The following is a 12,482-nucleotide window of genomic DNA, read 5'->3' as shown; positions in this document are numbered from 1 at the left end:
ACGAGATCTTTGAGCAGCTTCGATTGCTTCGCTTTGTATTCGAGCATCTTCTTTCGCTTTCTTTTCCTTTTGCAGTTTCAATCTCGCTTTTTCCTTTCTCTCCTTTTGCTCTTTCGCTATCTTCTCGCTCGCTCTTCGAAGTTCAAAATCCATCTCTCTCTCTCTCGTGTTGGTTAAGAAAAGAAAAAGAGATTATGACTAATTGATTATAAATTAATCGATGAATGAAGAATGAAGTTTGAGTTTGAGTTGTTGAATCCTTCCTTATAAGTGTTCTTGGTTAGTTGGCTCCTTCTGTTCGAGAAAGATCTGGGCCTTTCTTCGAGGGCCCACCAACCCAATGGGTTTTCTATCAAGCCTATTAATTATCGAGAATTGGCTTTTGTACCCCATTTAAACTTATACCCCCAATTTGTTAAAAATCCAATTTTATCCTTAAAAAATTCATTTACGTGAGCAGTTAAAAAAAAATTACTCTAAAATCTGGACCTTGCTGAAATTTCCGGTAAGTCAACTTTTGCATCAAAATTTTCGGTAGTTATAATTGTTACTGGAAATTTGGAAAATGAAATTTCCGGTAGTTGTAATTTCAATACCGGAAATTTCAAAAATTTTGAAAAATCCGGTAGTCATTTTTTGTTCACCGGAAATTTGGTTTTTTGAAATTTCCGGTAGTTAATCCGGAAATTTCAAAAATCCGGTACTTAATTTTTTTTTTTTTAATATGTTTTTAATTTGTTTGTTATTTTATTTGAATTGTTTTTTTGAACTAGGGATGGAAAACACACGACCAGTATTTATAGATTTAACTGAAGCATTTACAACTGATCAAATTTTTGAGTCACGAGAAGCTGTCATATCATGGACAAGAGAGATAGGTCGACAAAATCGAGTAGCAGTTATCATTACTCGATCAAACGTAGAGACTGGAAAAAGAGGAAGAAAGTCAAAATTAATTCTTGGTTGTGATAGAGGTGGACAATATAAGTCAAATAAAAATGACACAGGTACTTCAACTAAAAAGTGTGGATGTCCGTTTAAACTTAAATCGAGACCACTGAAAAATGATGAAGGATGGATTATTAGTTTAATCTGTGGACTTCACAACCATGAGTTAGTAGCTACTTTTGACGAGTTGACAAAATATCACGTTGCACCGAGACACATCTTGTCATATTTGAGAGATCGAGATACAGAAAATGTGACTAGTATCTATCAAATTTACAAGCGACGAAGTACATACAAGAAAAATTTGATGGGACCTAGAACTGATATGCAACATTTGTTGAAGTTACTTGAAGCTGAGAAATATACTTGTTGGAGTAGGACTCATGAGGACTCCAACGTTGTGAGGGATATGTTTTGGACGCACACAGATTCCATAACTTTGCTTAACATGTTCCCTCTTGTATTGATCATGGATAGCACCTACAAAACCAACAAGTATAGGTTACCGTTGTTTGAAATTGTTGGTGTAACTTCAACTTGGTTGACATTTAATGTTGCATTTGCTTATATGGATTCTGAACGTCAAGACAACTTTTGGTGGGCATTGGAGAAGTTAAAAGAGTTGTTTTTTTCAAACACGCCATTTCCTCAGGTGATTGTGACTGACAGAGAACTGGCTTTAATGAATGCAATTAAAGTTGTATTTCCATCTTCAACAAATTTACTTTGCCAACTTCATATTAACAAAAATGTTGGAGCCAAATGCAAACAGTATATATTAAAGAAAGACATGCAAGAACCCATTCTTGAGTTGTGGAGGAAAATTGTTTATTGTTCTGAAGAGAAGGAGTACGAGGAACTTTTGCAAGTATTTGAGCAAGCATGTGTCGATAATATTATTTTCTTTGACTACGTCAGAGACACATGGTTGAATCCTCATAAGGAAAGATTTGTTGAAGCATGGACCAATCGAGTATTGCATCTAGGAAATACTACGACTAATAGGTATGTCATTAAAATTTCACATTTTGTATGATATATGATATATGATTTATGCATGATATATGATCATTACTTCACATTTTGTATTTTTTTTGTTTAAATATTAGGGTTGAGTCTGCTCATTGGTCATTGAAGAGATTTTTGGAACACAGTAAAGGAGATTTTTGTAAGGCATGGAATGGTATGAATGACATGTTGAAGTTTCAAATTATTAAGATCAAAGGTTCATTTGAGATAAGTAAAGGTCGCAAAGAGCATATACACAACAATCCATTCTTTGAGAAATTGACTTGGGTGGTATCCAAGAAAGCCTTAGGTGATATTGTTGAAGAATACAAGAGAGTCAGTTATGTCGGTAACGACAAAGATGTGTGTTGTTGTATACTTAGAAAGACTCATGGATTACCTTGTGCATGTGAGTTAGCAGGATACAAGATGAAAGGTGTTCCAATCCCATTAGATGCTGTTCATATACATTGGAGGAAATTAACCTTGAATAGTGATCAAGAGAATGACCAGTTGACAAATGATTCAGAGTTGGACATTACATCGGAGATGGATATAATTTGGAAAAAATGGAAAACACTTAATATTGCTGGAAGAAGGGCTTTAAAGAGCAAGTTGCGTGAAATAGCATATCCGGAGACAACATCAATGTGTGCACCAGTGGATAAAATCAAAACAAAAGGTGGTGTTAAGAAAAAAGGCAATAAGCCGAAGGGATATGACGTATATCGCGACCCATCATACTTTGAGCATGTTGATACTCAAGTCTCCCAGCAGGTATCCAAACAAGTCTCCCATCAAGCATCCAAACAAGTCTCCCACCAGGTTAAAAAATATTTCCACGAGTTTCCTTCTTTAATTCATCCATATATTGAAGACATAGTTAATGTTAAAGCAGATGGAAACTGTGGATATCGTGCTATTGCTGCTTTACTTGGTTATGGTGAAGAATACTGGAGCATTATACGTCGGCAGTTGTATACAGAGATTAAGTCCAAACCTGATTTATATGCTGCATTATTCAAGGAACGTTTGCAAGAAGTGACAGAGTCTTTACTTGTAACTGAGTTGGAAAACCAAGGTAATGAGAAGTGGATGACCATTCCTGATATGGGTTACGTGATAGCAACAAAATATAATCTCGTTCTTGTTACATTAGCAAAAACTTTTTGTTTGACTTTTTTCCCATTGAGGGGTGCACATAATGGAGATTTGTCACGTGATCGTGTTATCAGCATTGGTTTTGTTAACGAAAATCATTGGGTTCAAGTTAAATTGAAATCTGCATGTCCGTTACCACCACTTGCATGGCATTGGAAGAAGCATCGTAGCGATGAGTCTACATCATGGGCTATCGCTTATGCAGGACGTCTACAACATTGGGGTTCTTTAGATTTAGAAAATAATTCAGATTATATGTCTTTGGCAGATGATTGATACTTTTGAGTTGTATTTTGTTTTAAATGATATGATTGGCAGATGATTGATACTTTTGAGTTGTATTTTGTTTTAAATGATATGATTGGCAGATGAATAATAAATCGCTGAATAAATCGCTGAATAAAATAAATCGCTAACTCTGAATAATAATAAATCGCTAATAACTCTGAATAATAATAACTCTGAATAATAATAAATCGCTAATAACTCTGAATAATAATAACTCTGAATAATAAATCGCTAATAATAAATAAGTTTGAATAAGTCGCTAATACAATAAGTCTGAATAACAAATAACCCACGAATAATAAAATAAGTCTGAATAATACAACTATGATACTACTGATAATCTCCTGCTCTAGAAATATATAAAGCTCTCTCCAATAAGACACGCATCTCATCTTCAGGACCACCCATATGCAAATCTAAACTCTGCTGTATAAGACCACCAACTGCGTGACACCGTGTACAACTAGTATCGGGACCAGCATCATGACTAGGACCAGCATAACTAGGACCAGCATCATCATCATAACTAGGACCAGCATATGCAGCAACATAAGGGATCATCCGAGGATGAGATATCCTATAATACCACTGGATGTATCCCTCAACACACTCATGTGGATATGCAGCTGATGCAATCTAGCTTGAAGTGATCATACAGAATTCCGGTACATACTCCATTCAACGTCGACATCACGTGCAACAAGCATCAGTGATGTAGGAGGAATGTGTTGAGTATACCCAAACTGTCGTATGCACCTCTCAGGTAAATACGGAACCATCGTGAAACACCAACGAATGTATCCTGTAAATAATGACACAGACTGAAATCGTGTCACATCATTCTGATCGTAATCTGGTGCCCAGATAATATCCGTATCCCTCAAAGCATCCAACTTTGCCCTGTAATATGCCACATTCCCAGATGTTTGTTTTGCCGTCCAACGAAACATCCGTGGCATCGAGGAAATATGCTCATCCATATCCCGTTTACAAATATCAGGGAAATGTTCATAAATCCAAGTCTGTAAATAATTGAAATGTAGTAAAATTATTAAGGTGATGAAATAATTAAAAAAATAATGATAAGTATAATAAATATAATAGTACCTGAAATAAAGACAAATATCCTCCAATCTGTTTGGTTGCAGGCAATGTACTGTCTCTAAGATAGTCATATAGCACAACAAGTGCAGCCGGTCCCCATGCCCATTTACCACAACTATCCAGATCTTGAAACAGAAAGAGATATTTTGCAGATACAAGTGTAAAACTTTTATCCGCAAGAATGGTACATCCTACCAAATGAAGTAGATATGCCCTAGCTGCACAGTCATATCTTCGTTCATGAAGTTTCTTATAAAATACCTCTTTCAACCACTCAAAACTATACGAAGCCCCTCTATTGGTCCTAGTCTCAGTGACAGCTTCATCATATGTAACCCCCAACAACTCAACAGCAGCAGCAATTGCCAAATCTTCATTGACATTTGCGGGAGGTGTGAAAAACTCTCCAGTACACGGGATGCTCAAAAGACCCCTGACGTCGTCAAGAGTAATAGTCATTTCACCGAATGGCAGGTGAAATGAACTAGTCTCTGCGTGCCATCTCTCAGCAAAAGCAGATATCATGTTACCATCAATCATATGCAAACTACATCTTCTCAGAGGACGTAATCCAGATATATTAATCCAATGATCTATTTGAGCAGGTAAATGATATCTAATATCAATAAATTTGTCTTGCTTTTTGCCATTGGAAACAACTTTCAAGGCACGTCTTTCCTGTTTAATTAAAAATAACACAATTAAAAATATATTATAATCTTATACTACAAATAAATTATAATGTGTAATAAAATAACCTATACTACAAATATATTATAATATGTAATAAAATAAATTATTTACTAACATCTCCATTCCACACATTAATTGCAATATGATGCTCATAATCTGTAAGGACAGAAAGATCATAAGGACCTCCAAGAAACATGGGTTCATCAGGCTGGTGCTGCTGACCATGTTCATCATCAAAATGTTGCTGCTGCTGGTCATATTCATCATAAAACTCATGATCGTGCTGAGGCTGCTCATCATGGGGCTGCTCATCCTGTTCTGCATCAAACATAAGATTTTGCTGTGCCTGCTCATCCTGGGGCTGCTCGTCCTGAGGCGCCTGCCTTTCCTCATTTCTCTTTCTCCTTTTTTCAACAGCAGCTCTCCTATTTGATTGTGTAGGAGGCCGAACTCGCGAATAATCACCACCGTCAGATTTTCCTCCTCTAGTCCTCACTAACAAAATTCAATAAACAAAAATAAAAAAAACCAGATATATTAATCCAATGATCTATTTGAGCAGGTAAATGATATCTAATATCAATAAATTTGTCTTGCTTTTTGCCATTGGAAACAACTTTCAAGGCACGTCTTTCCTGTTTAATTAAAAATAACACAATTAAAAATATATTATAATCTTATACTACAAATAACTTATAATATGTAATAAAATAAATTATTTACTAACCTGTCCATTCCACACATTAATTGCAATATGATGCTCATAATCTGTAAGGACAGAAAGATCATAAGGACCTCCAGGAAACATGGGTTCATCAGGCTGGTGCTGCTGACCATGTTCATCATCAAACTGTTGCTGCTGCTGGTCATATTCATCATAAAACACATGATCGTGCTGGGGCTGCTCATCCTGGGGCTGCTCATCCTGTTCTGCATCAAACACAAGATTTTGCTGGGGTTGCTCATCCTGGGGCTGCTCGTCCTGGGGCGCCTGCCTTTCCTCATTTCTCCTTCTCCTTTTTTCAACAGCAGCTCTCCTATTTGATTGTGTAGGAGGCCGAACTCGCGAATAATCACCACCGTCAGATTTTCCTCCTCTGATCCTCACTAACAAAATTCAATAAACAAAAATTGAAAAAAATAAAATTACACAGTGTACCGGAAATTTCCGGTAGTTCAAAATACATACCGGAAATTTCAAAAACGAAATTTCCGGGAATTTACAACTACCGGATTTTTCAAATTTCCGGTTTGCCTCCCGGAAATTTCGTTTTTGAAATTTCCGGTAAAAACTTTTTTTTTCTGAAAACTTACTTTTCCGGATTTTTCAGTGTGAGGGGTAAAGTGTTTCAATTTTTTCTTATTTTGACTTTTACTGTTTTTTTAGGGTTATTTTGGGTATTTTACAACAAAAATTTTAAGTTGGGGGGTATAAGTTTAAATGGGGGGTACAATAGCCAATTTTCCTAATTCTCCAATCAAATGAAGTCCATTTGGAATTTTCTTTTTGATAAATTGGAAATTTCTTTCTTTTGTATAACTAGACCTCATACATCTGCAGTTTTTTGAAATTTTAATAATATTATTTTCACTTTTAACTACATTTCATTACGACAAAAATAATGATCAAGTGTCGGTATAAATTAATTTTACAGTGTTAATAAATAATAATCCTTAATTTTATTATATCATTAGATAATTATAATGTTAATTATTAAATAACTACAAAATCAACAATTTAGACTAACTGTGTAAAATATTTTCCATCATATCTTCCATCATATCTTCCATCAACAACTTTGAGTTTTATGTGGTATAACTTCTAATAAATTTTGTAAAATTCAATTGGATAATATATGATAATTGTATAGAATATATCATTTGAAAAATAAGTAAACATTTATATAAACAAATTATATGTGCTTTTAAACCATTTATGATTATTATAATTAATTATTGTTTTTTTTTTTACAAAATTGATGTTATTATTGACTATTGACATTAATTTTTACAAATATTTTATCAATAAGCTTTTTTTAGTTGTTTTTTCTTGTTTATAAATGAAATAATAAAGAAACTTGCATACAATTGCAAGGTTTTAGATTCAAATTTAGAACATGATATTCAACTTAACAATATTGGTAATTTCTAATTAAATTATGTCTTATAGATAGTTAAAATTTTATTAATGTTTTTATTAAGTTTATAAAGTTATAATTGTCATTGCATCAAAATCAATAAATAAGAAGAGACCATAATATTCTAAAGCCTTGTAGGATCAATGGTGGCTCTTAGAATTAATGAATATTTTCAACGTGTGTTGTCATCAATCACGCAGTCTATATAAAACTTTTCACGAGACCACTCATTTTGTAAGTGATTTAAGTCAAACAAGTTTAACTATAAAATTCTTACAACACAAGCTTCTGAAAATGATGTTATTTTTATTCTTGATTGTGACTTAAGCAACGATGAAACTCGTCACTCTTATAATATTGGGGTGTCGCGTGTTCATCAACTTCTATTGATACGTCCCTAAACCACATTGTCCTGAGAAATGTTTGACTTTAATATCATTTGTAACACCTTAGTATTTGTAGGATTGACAAATGTCCCCTAAAACTAAAACAACAATTTTATTTTTCTCGTGGTTTTTATTTACTTTCTAGAGAATTTTTTATGAGGTCATCCTTATATGTACAATCTCATATGACTAATTGGATTCATCTTGTTTCTTTGTATATTCAATTTATTAATGTGTCCTTTCTCTAAGCACTGACATAATACCTTATATCCTCGTCAACACTAGGTGTTAACACTAGTCTTAAAAAAGTCGCTCAATTATCATGCCTCAAGTAGTGACATAATACTTTATATCTCCGTCAACACTAAGTGTCACATGTTTAGTTGGTTTTGATATATAGTTTATATTTGAACCATATCGTACAAGGGGAAGATCCTATTTTAATATTATTTGTAACTTCTCTATTGAATGCTAGCATGTTCGACGAATGCTCTCACCAATCAACATGAATATTTTGTGAGTGTATACTTAGAAAACCTTTTAGGAGGTCTGTCATTACAAAAATTGTCTACCTTTACTTCCATACATTTTCCTATATTTCTCTCTATCCTCTCTACATTTGATCTCTTTCACAATTCTCTCACCGTTCTAAACATCACTTTTTAAGTTATTTTACCATAAAAGTTACCTAAAGTTTACTCTACCTTTGAAAGTACAAAAATAGAGAATCTAAATTCATCTTTTACCATACCTAAAGCATCACAACACTCCACACCCTCATTAACCATGGTATAGTCTATCTCAAGTCTAAAATGTAGCTTCCCCTTTCTCCTTAGCAATAGGACAAGTTCATGATCCCACACCATGGAAACTCCTCCCAGTCCAGAACCTATACAATCCCTTTAACTTCAGTTATGGTTTTAAATTACACTACGCAACCACAATTTTGGTCATAATATTGATTGAAGTCATTATATCAGAATCATAAATGTAATTTCGGTTGCATCAGTCGCATTTTCTTATATTTCACTGCAATATAAAATTTACAACGTAATTACAACTGCAACCACAATTTAAAATCATAGACCTCACCCTTTATATAACTTTAACTTTTTAAAATGTTCAATCATTATCCTCCAATAGTTGAATCTATATATAGATTAAAACATCACCATTAGCAAAAAGAATTAAAAAAAATCGGTAGTAGAGATGAGAGAGAAAGAATTCTTATGAATAAGAATATGACGTTACATACAAATGATAAAAAAGTCAATCCTATATTTTTTTAACAAAAAACAAATTTCGAAATCATAAATTCATAATAGTTACAATCACTTGATCAAATTAATAAATCAATGGTAACAATCATTGTTTTAAAGTATAGTCCGCAACTACAATTTTCGCTGTAATATTATAGATTTTGTAATTGTCGCAACCCCGTAACAACATCACAACTGTAATATAGATTCCATAACAACAACTTTTATCTATATTGTCATGTTTTCAAGTTGTGACCGTAACTACCATTTAAAACTTTGATAACAACAATGATTTCATATAAAGTCTCAATGACAAATCAAGAATCAAATATACATAAAATATTCAAAATAAAAAAAAAATTACAAATATATATAGAAATTAAAGGAGAAAACATGAAACTAAATAGGGTGATTATGGAATATGGCGAGGCCTTGGAGTAATTGGAAAAACAGGTGACTTAGTTGGGCTTGGGCTTGGGTTTTGATAAAATTGACGAATTGTGTATACAGTTTGAACAATAGTAAGAGCAAAAAGAAAAATAGCAGCCACAAGAGACACAATAGCCCAAGGGTTCCTAAAATAAGTTTGAATAAGATTTGCACGCCATCTTTTCCACGGTTTCTTGCAATAATCACTCATACTCATCCTCACCACATCAAGTACTCCATTTGGATCCACAGTGATGTCTTTAGACAATGAGTTGAACAATTTTGCAACAACTTTGTCACTCCCAAGAGCATTGAATATGATCTCGCTTCGGTTGAGAAGTGCAACATCCATGGCATTGTCGATGATAGTGTCCATAAAGAATATAAACGAGGTTACCTCGTTACCTGTACTAGATATAAAAGTTAGTCGGTTAGTTAAATGTAAAAAACATACTTAGAGTGCTAATAACATAGTGTCTAACATACATATTTAAAAAACACAGCAGAATGTTAACAACATACTTTCTAACATATATATTTCAACATACTATTTTCTATTGATTGAAATTAATACGAGTCTCTCTAAATTTGTATGAGTCCACTTAATTTGGTGAGACTTATATGAATTTCAACAAATAAAAGAATGTGTTTGTGTTAAAGAATGTGTTCTTAATATTCTTCATATAACATATGTTAGAGACTGTGTTTCTAATATTTTTCATATAACATATCATGTGTTCATTTTATATTTTTTCTCGGTCTATGAATATAGAATTGATTTTCAATTAAAATATTTTCTTTAATACATGATTTCTATCAAGATTCTAACAACCTGCTCCAACATGAAGACGCTCAAAGGCAATGAGATTAAGGAGCATGTATTCTGTAGTGTCGTCTACCACCAAAATTGGGAGCCTAAGAACACCTTGATCGAATGAAACATCTCTAAGACTCCAATATGTTCTGCTTTTCTTGAAGCGGATTCCAGCCTCATGGAGTTCTGTTGCGGATCGAATGATTGGCTCTCCAGCTTCTAAACTCAACCAATTTCTTTTTGTTGCTTTGGGCATGCGTGTTGGGTGGGTTGGTCCTTGTTGAATTAGGCTTTTTTTGTACACGTCTAATATGTGCATGCATTTTCCCATGCTTCGAATTAAAGGGGTGCTAGGGTTTAATAACTTGACGATATTCTCATTTAACGACTCATGATGATCTTCCTGTAATGTTTCATATATATTGAATCTTGCTTTAGAAAATTCAATTGATATTTATCTTTAATTTTAAACATTGATAATCCCGTAAAAGAATAGTATAATGAATGAATTAATGAAATGACTCAATGATTATAAAAGTGCAACACATAAATTACGTGTTCTTAAGTCACAATTCAAGTATAGAAAATGACAAAAAAATTGTTTGTAGTTGATGATTGAAATTGCACTGAATTTTTTTTGTAATGAAATATATTTAAAAAGTTAATCATATAAATATTTTATAGACTTAAAATCTTAAATGACTAATTTGTTATAAATTTAGAGTTTTAGAATTAATTTGTTACAATTTATAAAAGAAACTTTGTTACAATTTATAAAAAAACTTAAACAACTAACTTGTGGAAAACAAATAACATAAAAGATGTATTTAGCCAATTTTTTAAAAGAGTTTTAATAAGAGTTCTATATTTAAGGATGCATGTAGGTAGCAAATGACTAAGAGAAAAAATTGTCGATGAATTACCTCATGATCAGTGCCAATTTCAACTTCAATCAATGTATGAAGAACTATCATAGGTAATTGATTCTCAAGCATAAGCATGTCACGTTTGATATATGGCATCACATAAAATTTCCCATGTTCACCAAAGACAGGATCATTCTCATCATAATCATCCGGAACACAATCATTAGCTCTCAAAATCTCCAAAATAAAACAACCATCAAGAATCATCATTTTAAGAAACTTTGGTGTGTCCAATATCCAAATTGGATCAAGTGGTTTATACGAGTCTCTCAACTCTTGGACCACTTGATCCATACATTGGAATAACAACTCAATGGGCTTTTCACACCTCTTTAGGAAATGAACAAGTGCTCTATGCTTGTGTTCTTCCATAGGCTTTAAATGTTCCTCTCCATAATGGTAAGGACCAAATGAAATTGCTTGGGGTTTATAGGCCTTTTTGTTCAATTCCGTGACTCTTGAGGGTATTTTGTAAATGCAATGTTTCTTCCATTGTTCCCTCTGATCAACTATTGAAGGACCATTGCTCTTTATCTCCTCATTGATTTGATCCATCCACTTCATTTCTAATTCCATTATTTGCTTAATCAATATATACCTTTTTTTTTTAATGAAACTTAATATATACCTATTAGCTACTATGTATGATAATTGGTTACATTATATATCCTAGCTAGGCTAACATGTACAGAATCTTATCTTATGTACATTTGAAAGCAAAAATAAAATATTCACATCATAAGCTGTAAGACTATCGATGTGTAATTGGAATCTTCTTTTTAACAAAATTAAATATATTGTACATTTTTTATATCATCAATTCCTTACTTCCAAACTTCCTGTTGCAGTACCCCTGTTTCTGATTTGTATGAAGAAAAGAATATATAAGCTTTGTAACTAGCCATTTAATTAATTAATATATAACGGGTTGAAGAAATATATATATATATATATATATATATATATATATATATATATATATATATATAAATTGTCAGACTCTCGTAAGTAGTAAACTCGATTTGAATCTCCGTTGAGAAAGGTATCCACATTGTGTCTGATATGTCTTGATAATGATTCATTAGTTAGTTTTATATTTTTTATAGTTAGTTGAGTTTTTTTAAGAGAGGTTAAGAGTTATTCATCCAATATAATCTATTTTGTAATCATTTGTAATATTTTGTTCAATCAATGATTGAGATTTTTCAGTAAAATGAAATTCAAAAAACGATTAGAGCTGTAGTTAGTTGTGGTTGATAGACTAATCTCTTCTATGAGACCCAACTCCGATGATAAAACTATGTGTTAATAACTTTATACAATCAATA

The 12,482-nt window shown here is 32.6% G+C and overlaps 2 protein-coding genes across 2 annotated transcripts; both read right to left on the bottom strand.

Annotated features, from left to right (window-relative positions):
- Nucleotides 1–5,305: 5,305 nt before the first annotated feature.
- On the bottom strand, nucleotides 5,306–6,665 carry LOC140919469 (uncharacterized). Its single transcript, XM_073365488.1, has 2 exons — nucleotides 6,517–6,665; nucleotides 5,306–5,697 (listed from the first exon to the last, which is right to left on the bottom strand). Coding segments are annotated over exons 1-2 (393 nt in total). The 5' UTR covers nucleotides 6,518–6,665.
- A 2,486-nt stretch (nucleotides 6,666–9,151) lies between these two features.
- Nucleotides 9,152–11,824, bottom strand: LOC101492147 (UPF0481 protein At3g47200-like). The gene is made up of 3 exons (XM_004491231.4): nucleotides 11,152–11,824; nucleotides 10,247–10,631; nucleotides 9,152–9,819 (listed from the first exon to the last, which is right to left on the bottom strand). The coding sequence occupies exons 1-3, from the start codon at nucleotides 11,728–11,730 to the stop codon at nucleotides 9,398–9,400; spliced, it is 1,386 nt and encodes a 461-aa protein (XP_004491288.1). The 5' UTR covers nucleotides 11,731–11,824; the 3' UTR covers nucleotides 9,152–9,397.
- Nucleotides 11,825–12,482: the final 658 nt, after the last annotated feature.

This window comes from Cicer arietinum, chromosome 2 (genome assembly GCF_000331145.2).
Source record: "Cicer arietinum cultivar CDC Frontier isolate Library 1 chromosome 2, Cicar.CDCFrontier_v2.0, whole genome shotgun sequence".
NCBI classification, from domain to species: domain Eukaryota; kingdom Viridiplantae; phylum Streptophyta; class Magnoliopsida; order Fabales; family Fabaceae; genus Cicer; species Cicer arietinum.
Note: the sequence above shows the minus strand (reverse complement) of the source record. Positions and strands in the feature narration are given on the sequence as shown.

Excerpts from the sequence above, each read along its gene's own strand:
- LOC101492147 (XM_004491231.4), bottom strand. The coding sequence starts at position 11,730 with ATGGAATTAGAAATGAAGTGGATGGATCAAATCAATGAGGAGATAAAG. Across the intron at positions 10,632-11,151 it reads AAATTGGCACTGATCATGAG|GAAGATCATCATGAGTCGTT; the intron begins GTAATTCATCGA and ends GAAACATTACAG. Across the intron at positions 9,820-10,246 it reads GCGTCTTCATGTTGGAGCAG|GTAACGAGGTAACCTCGTTT; the intron begins GTTGTTAGAATC and ends TATCTAGTACAG.